The sequence below is a fragment of the Polyodon spathula genome, chromosome 13 (assembly GCF_017654505.1).
Source record: "Polyodon spathula isolate WHYD16114869_AA chromosome 13, ASM1765450v1, whole genome shotgun sequence".
Classification (NCBI taxonomy): domain Eukaryota; kingdom Metazoa; phylum Chordata; class Actinopteri; order Acipenseriformes; family Polyodontidae; genus Polyodon; species Polyodon spathula.
Genome location: NC_054546.1, coordinates 3,517,592 through 3,541,257, shown reverse-complemented (window position 1 = coordinate 3,541,257; position 23,666 = coordinate 3,517,592). Strand labels below are relative to the sequence as shown.

Genomic DNA, 23,666 nt, shown 5'->3' with positions numbered 1-23,666 from the left:
AAATACATTTATTAATTACTTCATGTGTTAAAGCTTGGCTATTAGGGCACATTGTAGAAACCTTATACGTGCACTTTGTAAATTTGTCTGACAGTTGTCTTGGATGTTGTTCTCAAAACCACAAATATAGCTATGAAAAAACATACTTTAATGTTTCTGTACTAATGTATTTGTTCATGCAAATATGATGTAAAATATGTTTCTACTCTATTTAGCCAAATTATTTTCATTGCTTGTCCCCAGGCAGGGATTGAAGATACGTACATACTTATTTCTAAAAAAAAAAAAGAAAAAAGTACAGTTTCTGCCAGTTTAATCTGTCTGTGGCGTCACTCTACCTCTTTCTGTACAGTGTATACGAGATTTTATTTTGATAGTACTCCAGTGTTTGACACATAACACAGCTTGGTATGTTTAAGGCTATTTTTATTTAACAGAGACACTCTTGTCCAGCTGCAATGTTACTGTATAGCTGGCACTTGCCTGGGCTGCTTTTGGCTCAGCACAGTACACAGAGACACTAAGAAGAAGCAGACATGCACTCTTCTTGTCTCCATGGAGAGCAGCCTTCACGTGACATCACAATAAACTAAAAGTCACAGTGAAAGGCATTTCTTATTGAGCTGAACCTCAAGTACAGTACATCACATAGGCCCAGATTTAAATTAACATACTCTTAAACTGGGGCACTGGTATAATCATCTAAGCAGATTATGTGTTCCTCTTTAATACACAACCAGCAAAAATAATTGGTAAATTAGTTTTTGATTCAGCATCTTGATGAACAAAATATGATTCACAGGAATACAGTCATTGTCCCCAGTAGTCACGTGTTGATAAATAAGTTTCCAATCAATCGCATTCAAATTTTCCAAAAAATTAGTTTTTTTGAAATACGCAGCCAGTAAGCATAAGCATTTATATTTTCTGTTGTAATAAAGACAGGATGGAATTCGGGTTTCTCACAATCTCACATATTGTAAACTACAGCATGTCCCATCTGTTCACAGAGATTACGTTTAGTATTTTTTGTCTTTGGGCATGTACTCTGTAACTTACATAACTAGTGATAATACCTTATTCTGTGTATTTGAAAATTAACTTCTTGCAGTGATTAATAATAAAAAAAACAAACAAAAAAAACAAACATCCTTTACAAAATTTGAAATTGAGGTTATATAAACACAATAAATAATTAACCTCTAGACTGCCTGGGGAAAGAATAAGCTGCAGAGTGGTTATCTGGGGGAACGGAGTGGGGGGTGGGTTGCAATATGCACAGCTGTTCCTGACTGTCAGACACTTAGCTGTGTAGACTGGAGATATAATGCTATAACTCTTCCAAATTAAAGTATTATCCTTGCTTCATGCTGTCAGCGCCATTTACAAATATAGCACACTTTGCCAGAATTGCCTCTGAACCTGAAAGTGCAGCTGTGGCAGGGCAAGAACTCTGCACATGAGTGGGTTTCGTGTGTATATATTGTAAATAGTATTGTGTAAAATGTGTATACATTTATTGTAATTATTAATTAATGAAGTACCTGACACTCCTGGGAGCCTGCTTGCTGTGTGTGATTACCAGGTGTGGAATGTAATCAGCAGGCAGGTGTGTTCCAACGGGGCGTCTGGTATAAAAAGGTCCTGTTTATTCAGGTTGCAATGCAATAAGCCGATAGGCTGAAGGTCGTTCATGCTGCCTTCATGCTGACTATAGAGACTGAAATACCTTGCTGAAATCCTTCGATCGCCATGACGATGAACCAGGATCGGAGCCGAAAGAAGAAGCCAAAACCGGATGTGTTGGGGGTTTGCTCAATACAAGAATACAGATTAGTTTAGGGAAGGTAGATCCCATAAAGGATAGCAAGGTGAATAAGTGGGACCTCCATGTATTGAAGAGTAGAGCACACAGTTTTAATGGCACCTTTTATTTTATAGCTTTTGTACAGTGTTTTATTTTGTTTTACGTACCTCCCCATAAATGTCCTCATACCATGTCCACTACCATTGCTGGTAGTGCCACGTGAGCTATTCTGTGTATGTAAACAAGTCCTGTTTACCTAAGGGGCAACTTCACCCTCCCTCACACCTACCTGTCACTTAACAATGAATGCACACACCCACACTGTCACTGCAGTATAATAATATTACATTTCTATTACCTTTTTACTGGTTTTTTTGTTCTCTGATTTTTAAGGGAAAAGATGGTACTAGAAATTGCTTTACTGATGTTTAAGGCCTTTGAGAACATTTTTGTTTTGAAGTTGATATATTTGTATAGGCTATACCTGACAGGCCTTGCAATGTACAATATAGCTTGGACACTGTGTGAGCGGATGTTTATTTTAGCAAGGATTACTGATTTCTGTGATAGGAGACAAATCTGTATAAACAGTTTTTTTGACCCAACATTACTTACACAACATTTCTGTGAGGTTGAAGGGGAATAATATAAAACTAGAGTTGTTAAATGGTTTTGACGTTAATGGAATTGATTTGAATGATTGTAAAAATTGTCACAAACAGTAGATCACTTTCAAAAGTATTCTATTATCCATATCAATATGTTCCTATTTTACTCCAAGTAGTAGGCCTGTTTAATGCATATCCGTTTCAAAAAACTAAATCCTAAATAAAGCTACACAAATAAAATAATTATTTCAACACATTTCAGATTAGCAGTTGACCACTGGTAGAAATTGGTTTCCACCCTGTTCTTTTTAGAGACATTTAACATGGATATACCTTATGTGATGAGTTAAGACAACCACACTCTGCTATCATGTCTGAAGCAGTGCTGTAAACTAAGGTAGTTACTGAATAAAGGTGAATAAAACTACACCAGATTCCAAGTTTAGTGTAAGACATTGATTTTATGCTTGGTTGCTCATCAGTCTTAAACCAATATGTGTGTTCTAAGAATGCTTTCCAGGTTTGTTCTCGCTACAATTTGGCTTATCTTATTTTCAGAAAAAAGTAAAAGTTTGAAATAAATATTTGAAAATCTGAATAAATATAAGTGATCTCTTCCACCACATCTGAAACATAAATAAAATTGACAAAAAATATCATTTCACAGCAAATCTCACAATAGGCTTTACCCTGTGGAGAACCAGCACACTAGGCAACATCTGATATGCCAAAGTACACCAGTTTTGAGCTTAACATCGAAGAGGCTTTCTTTATGTTCCAAGGATTTGTAACATGTGAGTAAAGTACTGTATCTAAACAGTCAAGCACTCAGTAAAAGGAATCAGATTGGACAGCAAGGCAATGTGCCTTCAAATGTGTAGATGGTTCAGATAGAGGATATCCTGGACCAAGACCATGCTGAAACTTTGTACTGTAAGACAATAGCAGGCCTTTTTAATCTATGTTGCCAGCAGCCAGTGCAGCTGAGCCTGTGTGGGTGTTATGTGGTTGATGCACCTGGCATGCAACAGATCCCCCTGAGCAGCGGTGTTTCATGCAGTGGTACAGAATTCAATGATGCAAGACAGCAGTGGCTTTTGGAAACCTTTGAGTTTACAATTTCCACAGGCAAAAAATCTGCAAAAAAAGGTTCAGGACAACAGCTACATATAGATTGTATTATTTGTGCATGTTCATAATAGATCTAATATGTATTAGACCTTGTTGTTTTTTTTTTCATCTTCCCAGTTCACTTACAAAAAGTATTGTAAAAAAGTACTTTTGAGAATTATAAACTGCGCTGTGTGATTGCCTATTTCTCATTAAGCACTGCCTGGTGAAGTAGCAGCAAGATGCGCCTGAGAAATTCTGTGGATTCAGCTCATTTTTTTCACGCAAGTGATCATGGTGGTGCTCATGTCCCCCATGCTGGCTGCGCGGCTGCATTCGGCTGCCTCACATCACCTGCAGCAACGTGCAGGACTACCTGCTACACTACAGAGCTTGCTTTCATTATCACAGATGTAAATTAATGGTGTTGCTGTTGCAGACCCTACTATTTGATATTTTATGTTGTTCCCCAGTAGTAATGAAACATTAAGCTATGCGTCAGTAGCTTTAGTGCCGTCAAAATATTTTGTTTTCCTGGAGATGTACAGAATTCACACATTCTTTTTTATAATTTAATTAATTACATTTACACTGTCATCAAACACCATTGCATGAGCCCTGATTCAATAAAACTTTGCATCCTGTGGAAAGAGACAGCTGGGCTTCCTGTCTCCAAGCAACATAGACAAGTGTTGTGCCCAGGCAAAGTATCTTTCACCACGGTGGGCATGCAGAGTCTAAAAGGGGACCAGATATCTGCATGACTGTATTTTGAGCGATCATTGTCTTTACTTAAATCAGAATCCGTTATGAACAATCTAAACTGAAATCCCTAAATGTCAAAGCAATGTCACCAACATAGTTTCTGATTAAAACCTTTCCCCAAACCAACATTCATTTTGATTGACTAAACATACATATGTAGTCAGTGGCTGTGACAAGCTTCTCTGCTGCTGGGAATCTGATGTCAAAGCTGCTGCCACAGGGACGTGTGGGAGGGATAATGAGCTGTTACTGAGTGCCTTTTGTCTGTTTTACCTCCAAACAACATTTGCATCTGTCTGTTTATATTGTTGTATACCTTGTAATGTTTAATGGCATTGATTTTAGTTTTTTAATGTCATATTTTTGTTTTGCAATAAGAGCCTATTATGTCATCAATGTTATATTTTACATCATTATGGCAATGCAATTTTTAATCTATCAAAGCAGTTCACAACCCGTCACTTAATTTAATTTAAATGCATTTCATAAATAATCAACATTTCAAACTTTTCCAAAACACTATTAACAAGAATCAAGTGGAAAGTATTTCAAGGGAACACACTTTACAAAATTAAATTAACAGATTAAATAATCTTATTGTGTGCATAACATCAGTGACATGAGTCTGAAAATGAGACCTATGAAAACCAAATGTCTGCATGCTTGGTCTCCAAAGATGAATGCCTCATTATCAAGTATGGCCTCCTCTGGTGTTGATGCAATCACTAGATCAACAGGGCATGCTTCTTATCTGCAGCAGATGATCCTGCCCCATTGTTCAGTCAGTGCAACACCAAGCTCGCTGATGTCATGTAGAGGGTTACAAAGTTAATAAACACAATGACCTGCAAGGTCCCAAAGGTGTTCTGTGAGATAAAGGTCTGGACTTACTGGCCAGTCCATAACTACAATCTCCTGCTCAAGATAATCAATGACAATCCTGGCAGTATGCCAATGGGCATTATCCTACATAAGAACGAACACAGGGCCAACTGCACCAGTAATTGGCATTCCTATGTAGAACTGGAAATCTGCCCCTGGATGCATAATAAGATTTGTGTGACCTCCTAGTTTGAAATATTGCTCATTTAAACTTTTGAGTAGTATATTTCGCTAGGGCTTTTATCTGAAATAAAACAAAACTGCCATAATAAATCCAAGCTTTATAAAAAGTTGAGGGAAACTGGCCCCTGGACGTTGTCATTCTTATTTACCTTCCTTAATTTTATTTTATTTTTTTTTATTTATTAGTTGGCTCATGAATCTATCCATCTCTGAACATTGCTTTAAGCATTGTAAAGGTTTCTGGCATACCAATTCTTGATCATATCAGGCAGTGTGAGGCGAGAGTGTATTAAATGGAATGTCCAGACAGTAATTTATGTGTACAGAAATAAAATAATTTATTTTTATTTTCTATACACAACAAAAGGATTAAATAACAAACGAAAAACAAAATGGTGTGAGGGAAGGAGTGCAGGGGTGGAATCCAAAACAAACTGTGATGACTCGTCTTTAGTCTTCGTGGTGACCATACATAAACAAAAAAAAGACAAAAGAAATGTTAGTGTTTTCAAAAATCCCGCTGCACAAAACCAGACTCTCCCTCCACCCGTTACTCCTCCTACTTTACTTTCGGACCAACCCCGAACACAGTAGTACGTTCCCTTTAGTATGTAATGTCCCGCCTCTGTAGTCAGTGGAACACCAATCCCCAACCGACACGTGTCCTTCTCCTTCACTTGACTCCAGTGGCTGGAATTTACATACTCGTACTTCCGCCCCTCACCAAGGTGCCGCCCCTCAAAAGATGACTTTTGCCATGGTCACGAGATCTTGGTAAGGGAAGTCCCGAGTTGGTTTGATGCCATCTACTGTCGGGAGGCTGAATCACAGACCGAAAACCCTTTGACTCATCACATATCCCACCCCTCAGAGTGGAGCCGAAGGAACACTCGGAAACCTCTAACCCTTCCCTTTTACCTCCCTCCCGGGAAAAAAAATCAGCATTTTGATGTAACTTACCCGCACGATACCTTATTTGAAAGGCGAAGGGTTGGAGCGCCAGGTACCACCGCGTAATCCTAGCGTTTGAATCCTTCATCGTGTCTAACCACTTTAAAGAAGCGTGATCTGTGATGAGTACAAAGGGTCGTCCCAGAAGATAGTATTTTAAAGATTCCACTGCCCATTTCACTGCCAGGCATTCTTTCTCCACTACCGAATACCTCTGTTCTCTGGGCAGTAACTTCCGACTGATGTATAGTATCGGGTGTTCTATACCATCTCTCTCCTGGGACAGAACCGCCCCCAGACCAGTCTGCGATGCATCTGTCTGCAGGACGAACTCTCGGCTGAAATCCGGGCTTATTAATGCTGGGGCCTGACTCAAATTAGTTTTAATAGATTCAAAGGCTGTCTGACACTCTGCACTCCACTTAATTTTATTTGGAGCGTTCTTTTTAGTGAGATCAGTGAGAGGGGCGGCTATAGTGGAAAAGTGTGGAATAAAGCGGCGGTAATAACCAGCCAACCCTAACAGTGATCTCACCTGGGTTTTCGTGGTAGGTACCGGTGAATCCAACAAAGCCTGGACTTTTGAAACCAACGGTTTCACTCTACCCTTACCCATTATGAAACCTAAATATTTAGTTTCTTCTTTTCCAATAGCGCACTTTGCCATGTTCGCTGTGAGCCCCGCCCTCCTCAGAGACTGTAAGACGGCTTCTAATCTAGTCAAATGTTCTCTCCAGGAAGAACTATAAATGACTACATCATCGATATACGCAGCTGCATACTCTCGATGAGGTTGTAAAACCCTGTCCATTAGTCTCTGAAAAGTAGCAGGCGCTCCATGAAGTCCGAACGGCATAGTACAAAATTGAAAAAGACCCTCTGGGGTTGAAAATGCCGTTTTCTCACGAGAGGCTTTCGTTAATGGAATTTGCCAATATCCTTTCGTCAGATCCAGAGTTGAAATAAACCGAGCTTGCCCCAGTTTGTCTAAGAGTTCATCTACTCGAGGCATGGGATATGCATCAAACTTGGAGATAGCATTCACCCTCCTAAAATCGATACATAATCGTAGTGACCCATCTGGCTTGTCTATTGGTACTATTGGGCTACACCACTCACTTCGGGAAGGTTCAATTACCCCAAGTTTCAACATACACTCCACCTCCCTTCGAACAGAATCTCTCCGACTCTCTGGAATGCGATACGGTCTCTGTCTAACTCTTAGACCTGGCGGAGTGATAATAGCATGTTCGATCAAATGCGTTCTTCCAGGCACGTTAGAAAACACATCACTGAACATTTTAATTAGATTGCTTACCTCTTCACGCTGATCAGGAGTTAATTGTTCCCCCATCGGGACCTCAATTGCTGACTCTGACTCAATTGAGGGTCCAAAATCCTCTCCCTCCTGTACAGGAGATATAAAATGGACTTCCCGTTCTTTCCACGGTTTCAGGAGATTAACATGATAAATTTGACTTTCTTTCCGACGCCCAGGCTGTCGGATCTCATAATTGACTTTACCAATTGCTCGAATAACCTGAAAGGGACCCTGCCATTTAGCAAACAACTTAGATTCCGATGAGGGCAACAATAACAACACTTTATCTCCAGGTCGAAAGTTCCGAATTCTTGCATTTTTATTGTAGCTTTGTTGCTGCTTCTGCTGTGCCGCTTTGAGATTGTCATGTGCCAATCGACCGACTAATTCTAAGCGATCGCGTAACTGCAACACGTATTTTACTACATTTTTAGACTCCTTTGACTGTTCTTCCCAGCCTTCTCTTATGAGATCCAAGATACCCCGCGGCTGCCGACCGTACAAGAGCTCAAACGGGGAAAACCCCGTTGAGGATTGTGGTACCTCGCGAACTGCAAAGAGCAAGTAGGGAAGCAGTTTAGCCCAATTGCGTTTTTCTTGATCTACAAAGCGGCGCAACATATTTTTCAAAGTCTGATTAAATCGTTCAACAAGCCCATCCGTTTGTGGATGAAAAACTGAGGTTCTAATTGAACGAATTTTCAATAATTTATATAGTTGCTGAATACAGTCTGACATAAAATTAGTGCCCTGATCAGTGAGAATTTCTTTCGGGATTCCCACCCTAGAGAATATTTTTACCAATTCATTCGCTACAGCTATTGCATTCATAGAGCGTAAGGGAACAGCTTCTGGATATCTCGTTGCGTAGTCCACTACTACTAAAATATACCGATATCCTGACTCTGTTCCCTCCAGAGGGCCTACTAAATCTACACCAATCCTTTCAAACGGTACCCCAATAATTGGAAGTGGAACCAGAGGTGCGGGGCGAACTGACTTAGGGGCAGCTAATTGACATTCAGGACACTCCGATACATACTTCCGCACAAGACCATAAACCCCAGGCCAAAAAAACCGGGCCAGAATTCGTTCCTGAGTCTTTTCAGTTCCCAAATGACCTGAAAATGGAATGTCATGCGCCAATCTCATGATTTCTGACTGAAAAGGCCTAGGAACCAATAACTGTTTTACGAGCTGTCCCGTCCCGGGAGCCCGGGTTATTCTATATAATAAGTGCCCAGATACAGAAAAATGCGGAAATACCACTGGTTGTCCTTCCTGCATATCCTTCCCCTCGATATATCTAACCCGTTTCCAAGCATACTGTAACGTGGGATCATTTTGTTGTTCATATCCCAAGTCAATATCTCGGTCCCAATGGTTAGGTACACAGAGAGGAGTGTCTTTTATTACATGACCTTCCACCTCAGTAACCTCGCAGCCCCGGTTACACTGAATACCTACTCCCTTTCCTTGCCGTTTCAGCGATTGGTTTACTTTTGTGTCAGACCCCTCCCCTTGTCGTCTCAGAGTTCCCTCATATTTTTCCACCCGACGCTCTCTTTTTGTTTTTCTTGGGCGGATTTTAGGGTTAAACAGGTCGGATTGCAACGGAAAAATCTCGCCAATTGTTTTCTCCTGTTGCTTTAATTGTCCCCTGGTAGAAACTAAGACCATTTCCCGACCTAAAATACGATCAAAAAACGGCCAGTCTCTTCCCAGGAGAACAGGGTATGGTAAACATTGCGCTACAGCCACTTTAACGTAAGCTGAATAATCACCTACAATAAGTCTAACTTTAGTGGTGGGATAAACCCGAGTTTCTCCATGAATACAGGAGATAGCCACTTTACCCTGTGGCTCCCAGGCTACCCCATCCAAGAGAGCTTGCCGAATCAATGTTTGTGCACACCCAGAGTCCGCAAATGCGTAAGTACTCTTTCCCCCGACCTGTACTCTTAACTGATAAGGGCCCTCCCGACATTCCCCAGTGTTCCTACCTGTTACTGCTGACCAGGATCTTGTCGCCAGGTCCACCTTTATTACTGGACAATTCCTGGCAATGTGTCCAGGCTCATTACATTGGTAGCACACTTGGTTAGGAGGCATCAACGGAGTTAATCTGTCCTGCGAGTCCGCGACCGGCAGGTTAGGGGGATTCTCTCTCGCCCAGGATGGGGCTAACCTCGACCTCCATGGTCTGAAGGTCCGGTTACCCCCTCTGGGCTTCATTGGTTGGTTGGTCCGAGTTAGTTTAGGGGCAGGAGTGGGGTCTGACCCGGCACCTTCGTTTGCGTCTTCGTAGGCCTCCGCCAGGAGGAGGGCATCCTCGAGAGTGGTAGGTCTATTCCTCTTAATCCACTCTCGATTCCCTGGCGGTAGTATAGACGCAAACTGTTCTATAACTATTTTCTGCACCAGTTCTTGGGGTGTATGTTCTTCTGGCCGCAGCCACCGGGTGCACTGATCTAAAAGATATTGTCCCGCAACCCGGGGCCGCATCCCCTTGGACAGCTGGTATTCCCGAAAACGGCGCCGGTATGTTTCCTCCGTGATCCCGAGGCGTGAGAGAATGGCTTCTTTAACTTTAACATAGTCCCCTGCATTCGTGGCCGTCAGGGCTCGATACGCTGCCTGAGCTTCCCCTGTCAGGCAGGGTGCCAATTTCATGGCCCAGTGTTCCCTAGGCCACTCTGCAGCCTCTGCCACTCTCTCAAAAGTAATCAAGAAAGCCTCGGGATCATCTTCCGAGGTCATCTTCTGAAGATTAGGCTGAGCTGCAAACATCCGGGCAACCGCTCTCTCTGATGTTGATATTGATAGTTTTTCTACCAGCTGTCCCAAGAACTGGGCGAGCTGTTCCAGGTGCCGTGTCTCTCTCTCCTCTCGCTTCTCCTCCTGCTCCCTAAACATTGTCAAAACTGTAGCTGGATCCATCCCACTTCTGACACCACGTGTGAGGCGAGAGTGTATTAAATGGAATGTCCAGACAGTAATTTATGTGTACAGAAATAAAATAATTTATTTTTATTTTCTATACACAACAAAAGGATTAAATAACAAACGAAAAACAAAATGGTGTGAGGGAAGGAGTGCAGGGGTGGAATCCAAAACAAACTGTGATGACTCGTCTTTAATTTGTCTTCGTGGTGACCATACATAAACAAAAAAAAGACAAAAGAAATGTTAGTGTTTCAAAAATCCCGCTGCACAAAACCAGTCTCTCCCTCCACCCGTTACTCCTCCTACTTTACTTTCGGACCAACCCCGAACACAGTAGTACGTTCCCTTTAGTATGTAATGTCCCGCCTCTGTAGTCAGTGGAACACCAATCCCCAACCGACACGTGTCCTTATCCTTCACTTGACTCCAGTGGCTGGAATTTACATACTCGTACTTCCGCCCCTCACCAAGGTGCCGCCCCTCAAAAGATGACTTTTGCCATGGTCACGAGATCTTGGTAAGGGAAGTCCCGAGTTGGTTTGATGCCATCTACTGTCGGGAGGCTGAATCACAGACCGAAACCCCTTTGACTCATCACAGGCAGACTTTGTGCAAATCATAAGCACAGAATGCAGCCCTTTAACATCTTTGATTCAACTAGGACGGCTGGTCTAATGCAGAACACAATTTCCAAATTTCTTACCATAGGTAATTTCAATGGTAGGGTTTGATCTATAAGAACACAGCTTTATTCTACTAAGCATGACTAACATTGGCCAGGTTTTCATGCAAAGACAGCATTAAGATGATCAGTGCTACAATGTCTAAACCATTTATAATGGCAGACGCTATTTTGGTTTGCAGGCACTTTCAGCTAATAAAATTATGACTGAAAGCCTGCAGCAAAATAAGCAGGCAACATGCAGAGGGAATACAAAATTCACCAAAATATCCATTATTCATTAGATATTATCTCTTCAACATCCTGCAGAACCAATTGTATTTTAATTGTTGTTTTTTTAACAAAAGAAAATTGTCTTCTTCCTTCTCTGTTTTCTACTGATGAAGATAATGTTTTGTGTGCCAGTCAGTAATTTAAACTCCAAGTTTCCTGTTTTGGAGCAAATGTCATTTTCTATTACAAAATATGCAAATCAATATAAAGAGAAACTTAACAAATAAAGTTACATTTGTTGTGCAGCAAAAATCATTTTGTATTTCATGCCTTTAGTAAGAAAAAAAGGAAAAAAATTAAAGTCTTATACATGTTGCATTTTTGTACTGTTGTGTATTATGAGCATAAACAGTTTACTCAAAGCCTCCACTAATGTTTTCTACTGTTATAACAACCTTGACTTGCAAAAGAACCCCAAGTGCCCTGATTAGGGTTTCAGAAAGGTGCATGTATTATTATTGTTATTATTATTATTGTCCCTGTGAGTGGAGCACATACAGTATGTCTTTGTAAATCTTCTGTCACTGCTACTCATAGCTTCAGATGCCGACTTCATATTTGTATCCCAAATATGCTGCCGTATTGTGGTCATGTGACTTTTTGGTTTCTGGACAACATTTGGCTTTATATTTCAGTACACAACTGTATTCCATGATTCTCATACTATAAATATATTTTTCTTGATTATTGAACTCCTGTACTTTGCATTAACTGATTGCAGTCATACTGGGAGAATTTTATCATCACGTCTGCATTAACCGATTGTGGTTGAACTATGTTTTAGTATAGCTGTTTGAGAAATAGCAAGGTGACATAAATAAAGATACTGTTTAGCATGATCAATAATGCTATTTGTCCCAACATTATCTCTCAACCTTCCATTCAGCATGTTCTTCAGGAATAACTAGAGCTTCTACAGGTTTGTGCAAATTGTTTGGATCAGCATAAGGTTTGTCAATGCTGTTTCAAAAGATTGAAAGGAAATTTCTAAAAAAAATATAATTCCCTTTTTATTTTTGATTTTAGGCAGGTCTGAAGGAACGAAGCAACCCTTTGAATAATGCCATCGATAATATGTGCAAAAAGACAAGAGACCTTCGCAGACAAGTATGCTTCTTTTTCTTTTTTTTACTTAAATGTAATTGCCTTATCATGCCAAGGTATCCCAAGGCACTTAACAAAAACGTATGAACTAAAAACTAAAAGCATCCCTAAATAAATTTAACAGAAAAAAGGAGTGCAGAGCTATGAAATGCACATGACCTTTAACCAGCACATCCCTTACTGTTAGATATGTAGTTCAGTTCTGATCTTCACTGTGTCAATTTGTAGCCTTTATGTAACTAAGATAAAGCAATTGTCTTAAACAGAACTATAACAGTAGGTCACAAATGAGTTTAAGCCACATTCCAAAATTGGTAAATACTGTAGTATTGCAATTGCATTTTTTTATACATCATCTCCGGTCCTGTCATTATATGTAATTCATATTTTTGTTGCAATAATTGCCATGACATGTATTACAGCTGAAAAAAAACAAAAGCTTCTTGAAGTATATGATGCATAAGATTTACATTTCTTCTCCTATGAGTCTGATATGATTAATTAGAGGGTGAATGGATCAAGAATACCATGTTTTTTAAGAGAACTTAAGTAAGCAACACCAAGCTATGGTACTATAGTTATTTATACATCACTACATATAATCTTCATAAAATAACACACACACACACACACACACACACACACACACACACACACACACACATATATATATATATATATATATATATATATATATATATATATATATATATATATAATATATATATCTTATATTATAGTCTTACATTTTCCTGAATTTGTTTGATCATTTGTTAACATCAGAAGAGCTGCAATGACCCTTGAACAATGCCTGATTTATTTCTGAAGACATTGTTTCACCACCAATTTCTGTTTCATTCCTTATGATTTATGTGGTGCTATTCATTATGTTCATATTTCCACATCTGAAAGGCCAGTGCTCCATATTTAGAAGTTTGAAGGCTGCAAGGTCGGATTCATGTTGTTCCCTTTTAAAGGGAACTCAATGCCTGTTTGCTTCTCTTATATTTGCGTTTTTTTGTTTGTTTGTTTTTTTCAACTATTGTTCCACTTGCACATACTACTGGATGAGTAAAGCATTGTAACATTACACTTTACAGCTGAGGAAGGCTATCATAGATCATGTCTCTGATTCCTTCCTGGACACAACCGTCCCCCTTCTGGTCCTCATTGAAGCGGCTAAAAATGGAAAAGAAAGAGAGATCAAAGAATATGCTGCTATATTTAGAGAGCATGCCAACAAGCTTGTGGAGGTAAGTGCAATGACAAATACAGAAGTGATGGGTTCATTTTGCAAAGCTTATGAAACAATCACGGAATACAATAATAGAAAATGACTATTACTATGAGTAAAATAATAATAATAATAATAATAATAATAATAATAATAATAATAATACCATGTTATACATAGGATATCGATTGTGGTAATCTACTTTTTCATGTTACTGGTGGGTCTAATTTTGAAGTTGTAGTCATGGTGACATGCTCGTTTAAACATACAGTTATTTTCAGACAGGACTTTAGTGTTTCTTTAATTCACACTCCAGCAAATCCCATCCTTATGTCGTTATAAAATAAGCAAAACAGTGTCACCTCCAATTTCAAAGGGGCTTTTGTGATACGTATGGCAATAGATGACCAATGTCATTTAAAAGGCATTTCTGTTCTTAATTCCATGGAGCCCCAATTATATTTGACAGCATATGTGCACCTTGTAAAAAGTGCCCAGTTCAAAGCTGATCTCATGATGTTATGGTCATTTATTTCCCTCACACTAACAACAAAATAGCAGCCTGGGGGTTTACATGTCTATTACCTGACACATGAACTGTCAGGAGGACCTATTGGGATAGTTAGAAACAGCTTTAATGTATTTGCTTATACAAGCCTAAGGAACAAAAGAAATGCTGGTGGTCTGAACAAGGACAGTTTCCATCAACAGGTCTTATTAAACCAGAAGGAACTTCTATTAAAAGTTGTTGTAATGTATTCAGTTACCTGGTTTTAGGAAAACCAGGTTGAAAGCTTGACTGCTTTTTCTAAATGAGGCCATGTTTGGATCTGAGCTTTAAAGGGGAGCAGGACAAGTCAAGTTTATGATTTTGATTTTAAAAGAAGGAGATTGAGAGCATCATAAATGTCACTTTGATGAAGAAATCCTCCACAGGTGTGACAGAAAACATTTCTTTATAATATAAATGTATAGTAAAATGCACTATATCATGTCAGTTTTAAGTTTTATCACCTGAATTTAGTTAAATTTAACGTATTCCATCTTCTACATGTTTGCCCACTTTAAATAAGTCTTCTAGGCCTGTGTGTTGATCTGCTCTTGGACAATTGTACATGTCAAACTGGCACAGAGGATTTCTTAAATCCTTCTTAAAACAGTAGTTGGTTAAAAAATCCTGTGGAACTAGAACACTACGCTTTCATTTTTATGCTGAATGCTTTCAAACAGTTCTCAGTCAATCACTTCGATTCAGACAGCTTGAGAGTGAAACAGCTTGGCAAGCTTATCCATAGCATACTCTTATGATCTAAATTAATGTCAGTAAAAGGTAAAGGATTAGTTGCACTGGAGACTGAAACCCTCTTGTACCCACTGGTCTAACAATTCACAAGCAATCGTTGAAATCTATCTTCTAGAAATGCTTCTAGATTTTGGTCAGATACCAGTGTTTTTAAACCGGGCAGACTTTATGATTTCAATTTCTGGTGTCATTTAGTGTGATACAGCTTCTTATATTTTTAATCTAAAAATTATATTTAGGCTGAGATTTAAAACAGTTTATTGAATCTCCAGTCAGATGACAATCTTCGCAAGGGAATTGCATGACCAACCATGTCACAAGCCTTCATGGGGTTAAATTCTTAAAGCTATTTACTCAAATTGTCATTAGTATGATTTTCTGTTTTAGGAAAAACAAATTGCATTTTAAAATGAGTCAAACTTTTTTTTTTTTTTTTAATGCCAATTTAAGATTTCTAGCAAGCCCTAAAATGAAATGTCTGAGTTTAATGTCTGAGGTAATGTGTTTTTCCTTTCTGAAAATATTGTGTGAATGATGATTTGGAGTAAATGTCTTTGAGAATAAAGCCTATAGTGTACACAATAACTTTTTTTTCACCCCTGTGGCTTCAATTGTCTCTCCTGTCCTTGAAAATGCTAAACTGCTGAGAAGGAAGGTTGAAATCTTGATTGACAATTGTTCAAAATACTGTAGGCTCTGTATAATCTTATAACTGACCATGGCCAAACCTGTCAAAGATCTTCGATTGGGTGGCAATGAGTGGAACGGGTCATTCTTAGATACATTACTTTTTTCAAATCATTTTGTGTGAAATAAACATTGGATATTATTTAGGTAGAATGAACAATGGATACAACTATAGAAACTATGGCTGAGTAGGGTAGTCATTTGATTAGATGCAGTTTTAGAAACACAAATCATAAAGGGTATTTAACCTGTGAGGTCTTCCAGATGATATTTATATTATACTATTTCTACTTAATTTATGTATGTCAACAGCATCAATTATTTCTGAAGGTCCATAGTTGCTTGTATTTCTTTTCATCCACAAATAAAAGTTTATTAGGGGAATCTTTAATAATTAGCAATGGCTGCTTTTAAAACACAACACTGGAAACAATTAGTCATACAAGTACAATATTGTATCGGTCCACTAGTAAATTATAAAATGCTAGAAACATGCAAAAATGGCTGTCAATTATCAAAAAATCAATTATCACCAATATTAGGAAAGGTTACATTTGATCACATAGCATGTTTCTTAAAGTCATCGTTGCTAACACAGACATTTGCTCAGAAGAGACACTACCCTCCAGCTGTTTTTAAATGTTTTAGGAATTAGTTTCGTGTTAAAATGGTTACATAATCTAGTGGTTTGTAAATAGCTTGCTTTTATTGTTCATAATAAACATTATAAGATGTTTCAAATTTTTAGGGCTGATTTGGATATCTGTGAAACTCTTAGCAAGTTATAAATGTGTGATTGAAAAATATTTTCAAGAATACACATGAAAGGGGGATATTTGTATTTGTATTCTACTTGAGTAAGATGAGAGTAGAACCAAGTGATGGAAGCCACTGCATAAGAGCTATAGAAAGATCAACATGAAGAACCAGCTGAAGGAATGCCAATTGGGAATTAGGTTTCTGTACAGAATCAAGGGAAGGCCTCATTCCTTGAGCAGGATGGGCAAGTCATTGACAAGAAAGACAAGGACGGTTTCAAAGTTATGTTTTTGATTGAAGGGTACTGTATTCCAAGAGAAAGAACACACTGACACAAACTTGAATACTTGCTGTGTGTCTGATTAGCAGAGTTCTTGTGTTGCATTTGTGGCTGATTATTCTTGTTCTTGTGTTAATATGTATTAGTCAGATGTATTAGTCCCCCAAAAAGAGGCTAGTCCAAATGTCTTTATTTGAAAAAAAGGACCAACTTGATTTCCCACCTCATTGTATACGGTATATGTTTCAGCTTTTAGAACTAATCCATTGAACTGAGTTAGTGAGAAGTGGAGGAACTTTGAGGTTGAAGAGGTCAATAAAATACAAAATGACAGAATGTATTTCTGACATTTTCTGTCAACACTTGATAAACTTACTTTTGACGTAACAAACAAAAGGAACAAAGTAGGGAATGACATTCCTGATTCCAGGTGACATGCTTCAACAGCTTTCCAATATTTTAAAAGCTAATTTCGAGACTGGCTTTAATATCCTGTCCTTCGGAAAAGATGCAAAACCGAGGTCCTATTGTAAGTAACTCTGCAGCTGCAGTTGTTAATGCATAGTTCATCCCTAATCATTATTGTTATTACTATTGCAGGCTTTATTTGTAAAACAAAATAAATGTCAAAACATGACTAGACAAAGGGCATTGGTTTATGAATCTCAGCTTTAATATGAGTTTATAATTACCTTTGCTGTCAGTATTGTGCTCGACCCACCTAATTGCAAGGAAAAATATTGAAAGCTTTGCAGTAAAGTGCACTGAATAGTTCAAATTCTAAGTAGAAGGTCTATTTTTTTCAAGTGGTTTAGAAATGTGTTTAATTCCAGCTCTTACAGAGGTTGGGGTGTGTTCAGTTGATCTAGATAGCAGCTAATCTTAATATCACCACTGTGAGGGCCAGGTTATCAAAATCAAACATCGAACACTAAGTCAGTCTCTTTAGTTTGTTTCTGGCTTTTAAAATGTGTGAAAAAAAAAGAAAAACACATTTGTAATAATTTAAATGAAGAAAGTATTTAGATATATGTCTGTTCAGATCTAATGAATAGATTCCATTGTGCTAACAGAAACTTTATTAACAGCTGCCACAGTGTAGTGAACTTTTACTAGCTGTGCTGTTAATCGTTGTTTATAGCCGATCTATTTAATTTACTGGGTCATTCGGAAATGTGGTGTGAAATATTGTAACTTGTTAAGGATGCCCATTACTAGGTTTCCAGCTTGGTGGAAAAGTGTCAGCACCTAAAAATTTGCTGTGACGTTTGGGAGTCCCATTTGGACAATATATATAGCTGAGATGTGCTAAAGCAAAGTACAACTTTTGCAAACCATTTGTTTTCATTTTTTTTATGATGCTTTCCACTATGCTTGTTCTCCTTACAAGCAATGACAAATGTAGCCTTGCTACACAGTTGGAAGTAGTATAAATCTGGAAGGATATGCTGGGATAGACGTGGATTTGAGTATCTGTAGAGATACTGTCAATGTTACTCTGGCTTTTCTGTTCCATACCACATCGTGGGTTGTTATTGCCGTGTTACCAATTTGGCAATGTGGGCACTAATCAGTGCACTAGTGCAAACGTTTGGAAAAGAGCTTTGAAACAGACATTACACTTATAAAAGTAAAAAGTTGTCAGGATGTTAAGAATGAAAAGAAAAATTAAAAAGTACATTTAACAGTTGTAGCAAGATGCAGGGACAGGCAATGCTATATTTAAACAGTTGCAGCAAGGCGTGGGGACGCGTGATGCTATATTTGAACGGTTGTAGCAAGGCGTGGGGACGCATGATGCTATATTTGAACAGTTGTAGCAAGGCGTGGGGACGCGTGATGCTATATTTGAACGGTTGTAGCAAGGCGTGGGGACGCGTGATGCTATATTTGAACAGTTGTAGCAAGGCGTGGGGACGCGTGATGCTATATTTGAACAGTTGTAGCAAGGCGTGGGGACGCGTGATGCTATATTTGAACAGTTGTAGCAAGGCGTGGGGACGCGTGATGCTATATTTGAACAGTTGTAGCAAGGCGTGGGGACGCGTGATGCTATATTTGAACGGTTGTAGCAAGGCATGGGGACGCGTGATGCTATATTTGAACAGTTGTAGCAAGGCGTGGGGACGCGTGATGCTATATTTGAACAGTTGTAGCAAGGCGTGGGGACGCGTGATGCTATATTTGAACGGTTGTAGCAAGGCGTGGGGACGCGTGATGCTATATTTGAACGGTTGTAGCAAGGCGTGGGGACGCGTGATGCTATATTTGAACGGTTGTAGCAAGGCGTGGGGACGCGTGATGCTATATTTGAACAGTTGTAGCAAGGCGTGGGGACGCGTGATGCTATATTTGAACAGTTGTAGCAAGGCGTGGGGACGCGTGATGCTATATTTGAACAGTTGTAGCAAGGCGTGGGGACGCGTGATGCTATATTTGAACGGTTGTAGCAAGGCGTGGGGACGCGTGATGCTATATTTGAACAGTTGTAGCAAGGCGTGGGGACGCGTGATGCTATATTTAAACAGTTGCAGCAAGGCGTGGGGACGCGTGATGCTATATTTGAACGGTTGTAGCAAGGCGTGGGGACGCGTGATGCTATATTTGAACAGTTGTAGCAAGGCGTGGGGACGCGTGATGCTATATTTGAACGGTTGTAGCAAGGCGTGGGGACGCGTGATGCTATATTTGAACAGTTGTAGCAAGGCGTGGGGACGCGTGATGCTATATTTGAACAGTTGTAGCAAGGCGTGGGGACGCGTGATGCTATATTTGAACAGTTGTAGCAAGGCGTGGGGACGCGTGATGCTATATTTGAACAGTTGTAGCAAGGCGTGGGGACGCGTGATGCTATATTTGAACAGTTGTAGCAAGGCGTGGGGACGCGTGATGCTATATTTGAACAGTTGTAGCAAGGCGTGGGGACGCGTGATGCTATATTTGAACAGTTGTAGCAAGGCGTGGGGACGCGTGATGCTATATTTGAACAGTTGTAGCAAGGCGTGGGGACGCGTGATGCTATATTTGAACAGTTGTAGCAAGGCGTGGGGACGCGTGATGCTATATTTGAACAGCTGTAGCAAGGCGTGGGGACGCGTGATGCTATATTTGAACAGCTGTAGCAAGGCGTGAAGACGCGTGATGCTATATTTGAACAGTTGTAGCAAGGCGTGGGGACGCGTGATGCTATATTTGAACAGCTGTAGCAAGGCGTGAAGACGCGTGATGCTATATTTGAACAGCTGTAGCAAGGCGTGAGGACGCGTGACGCTATATTTGAACAGCTGTAGCAAGGCGTGAGGACGCGTGATGCTATATTTGAACAGCTGTAGCAAGGCGTGAAGACGCGTGATGCTATATTTGAACAGTTGTAGCAAGGCGTGGGGACGCGTGATGCTATATTTGAACGGTTGTAGCAAGGCGTGGGGACGCGTGATGCTATATTTGAACGGTTGTAGCAAGGCGTGGGGACGCGTGATGCTATATTTGAACAGTTGTAGCAAGGCGTGGGGACGCGTGATGCTATATTTGAACAGTTGTAGCAAGGCGTGGGGACGCGTGATGCTATATTTGAACGGTTGTAGCAAGGCGTGGGGACGCGTGATGCTATATTTGAACGGTTGTAGCAAGGCGTGGGGACGCGTGATGCTATATTTGAACGGTTGTAGCAAGGCGTGGGGACGCGTGATGCTATATTTGAACAGTTGTAGCAAGGCGTGGGGACGCGTGATGCTATATTTGAACAGTTGTAGCAAGGCGTGGGGACGCGTGATGCTATATTTGAACGGTTGTAGCAAGGCGTGGGGACGCGTGATGCTATATTTGAACGGTTGTAGCAAGGCGTGGGGACGCGTGATGCTATATTTGAACGGTTGTAGCAAGGCGTGGGGACGCGTGATGCTATATTTGAACAGTTGTAGCAAGGCGTGGGGACGCGTGATGCTATATTTAAACGGTTGTGGCAAGGCGTGGGGACGCGTGATGCTATATTTGAACAGCTGTAGCAAGGCGTGAGGACGCGTGATGCTATATTTGAACGGTTGTAGCAAGGCGTGGGGACGCGTGATGCTATATTTGAACAGCTGTAGCAAGGCGTGAGGACGCGTGATGCTATATTTGAACAGCTGTAGCAAGGCGTGAAGACGCGTGATGCTATATTTGAACAGCTGTAGCAAGGCGTGAGGACGCGTGATGCTATATTTGAACAGCTGTAGCAAGGCGTGAGGACGCGTGATGCTATATTTGAACAGCTGTAGCAAGGCATGAGGACGCGTGACGCTATATTTGAACAGCTGTAGCAAGGCGTGAGGACGCGTGATGCTATATTTGAACAGCTGTAGCAAGGCGTGAGGACGCGTGATGCTATATTTGAACAGCTGTAGCAAGGCGTGAGGACGCGTGATGCTATATTTGAACAGCTGTAGCAAGGCGTGAGGACGCGTGATGCTATATTTGAACAGCTGTAGCAAGGCGTGAGGACGCATGATGCTATATTTGAACAGCTGTAGCAAGGCGTGAGGACGCGTGATGCTATATTTGAACAGCTGTAGCAAGGCGTGGGGACGCGTGATGCTATATTTGAACAGCTGTAGCAAGGCGTGAGGACGCGTGATGCTATATTTGAACAGCTGTAGCAAGGCGTGAGGACGCGTGATGCTATATTTGAACAGCTGTAGCAAGGCGTGAGGATGCGTGATGCTATATTTGAACAGCTGTAGCAAGGCGTGAGGATGCGTGACGCTATATTTGAACAGCTGTAGCAAGGCGTGAGGATGCGTGATGCTATATTTTTCAGAACCCTGCGACTTACTCTTTAATCCTTCCTCTTCGCTGCAGATGGATGTTTGGATATAAAATCTGGTCATGACTAAAATTGGTGGCTGTATCAACATTTCAAGATCCACTCTTGCGTTTTTCTAGTTGGACCTATAAGTCCTATTCATTTTTTATTATTATTCTGTCACTATTATGCCAATGAGAAACACTGACCTTGAGAGGAAAAGAAATCAGACAACAGTCAAATGTTGTTGTTATTGTAGTATGCATGACTTTCAAAGCAATGCCCCACTGTATGAAACAGCAATAAAGCATGCTGTACAGGTGTATTCTAGACAGCCATGGTGGACTTGTTTCAGGCAAGGTTAGAAGAAGAAATATAATCTGCGTTTTGCTGACCGTGTGTCTATTGGTATTTTACATCTATGCGCAATTTGTTTAAGTCTACTGTTGTGGGATTTTGCAGGTCCTTAGTATCACTTTAAATTAATATGACAGGTCCCATTTACTACGGATTTTCACTTAGTACAAACTGGCTTCAAACCCATAGATTTATTTTTGGATTTAATTTAGTGTTTTCCAAAGCTGTCATAAATTCCCTGGTTATAAGGTTTATTATTATTAGGGGTTCAAACAATGAAGTTTCTGTGGAACCCTATTGTTATTGTTAAGATGGTGATGATGATGATGATTTATTATTATTATTATTATTATTATTATTATTATTATTATTATTATTATTATTATTATTATTATTTATGCATGGGGTATGCACAGTTGCTGCTGAAGGTCTATTTTAATTAAAACATTATCAGATCTTAATACTGATTCCTTAAACAAGACACTGTAGGAAAACATTTTAATCTCATTAATTCTAAGAGAACATTTTTGGTTAAGGTCAGTGTTGTTTTGCCAACATGGGGTACAATTGATTAAAAACATAATCAAAGGCTAATGTAAATTCCTTTGTTACAGGCTTCACAATCTGAGTTTCCGTAGCTGGAGAAATAAATGTGTTGCTCTTGTTCTACTTTCCCAGTGTGATCCAATGGTTAAAGTCCAGGGCTTCTAACTAGAAGGTCACCGATTCAAATCCCACCCCTGCTACTAATGACTCACTGTGTTACCCTGAGCAAGCCACTTAATCTCCTTGTGCTCCATCCTGTGGCTGAGATGTTAAATCAATGTTGTATTGTAAGTGACTCTGCATATAATGCACAGTTCACAGCTTACCCCTGTAAAGCGCTTTGTGATGATGGGCCACTATGAAAGGCACTATATAAAAATAAAGATATTATTATTACACTATGGTCCATTTTTATGAACCATCTTGCTATTCTCTTCAGTTTTGCACATTCCCCTGACAAATTGAATTGATTGAACCTGAAGGCATTCATGTACCCTTAGCAGAGAGTGGTACTGAGACATATTGGGAAACAAGGAGCGAGAACTTGGCACTTTAAGTGTGGGTAAATGTGTCCCTGCAACTTTAAATAGTACACTTTATACAAATATAAAATATAAAAGAGTATAACAATATTTGCCTGGTGATTCAATTAAACAGCGACATAATCACTTTATGCTATATCTATGTAAATGTAGGTAATTATTATTGTAAATGTTGTTTTTCTACCTGCTAATATAATCGTCAGTCACAAATGCAATATTATCAGAAAACTGATTTGACATGAGCTGCTAATGTAATCACTGCAAATGTAGTGTAATAAGAGAAACAGCGGTTATTCAATAGGATGAACAACACCAACTGAAAATGCAATCTGTACAAACCAAATTAAAAACTTTAACTGCAAGCACGATAGACCAGTTCAATGCACAACTGATGCCAATGTAATTTCAGTCTTTTTCCTTAACCCATTTATTTTTCTATAGCCTGAAAACACTGCTTGTCTACAGTCAGTAAGTAATAGGCTTTGACGGTGGCTGATCCGTTTTGTAGTATCCATGGCTTTATAAATGAAATTTAAGGGGACTGTA

At 39.8% G+C, this 23,666-nt stretch overlaps 1 protein-coding gene across 1 annotated transcript in view; it reads left to right on the top strand.

The window, feature by feature from the left end:
• LOC121325624 (catenin alpha-3-like) overlaps positions 1–23,666 on the top strand; it is a 185,407-nt gene that overhangs the window by 103,795 nt on the left and 57,946 nt on the right. Inside the window, exons 8-9 of the mRNA XM_041268439.1 lie at positions 12,555–12,635; positions 13,733–13,885. Of these exons, the coding sequence (XP_041124373.1) occupies positions 12,555–12,635; positions 13,733–13,885 (234 nt within the window). The remainder of the gene's footprint in view (positions 1–12,554; positions 12,636–13,732; positions 13,886–23,666) is intronic.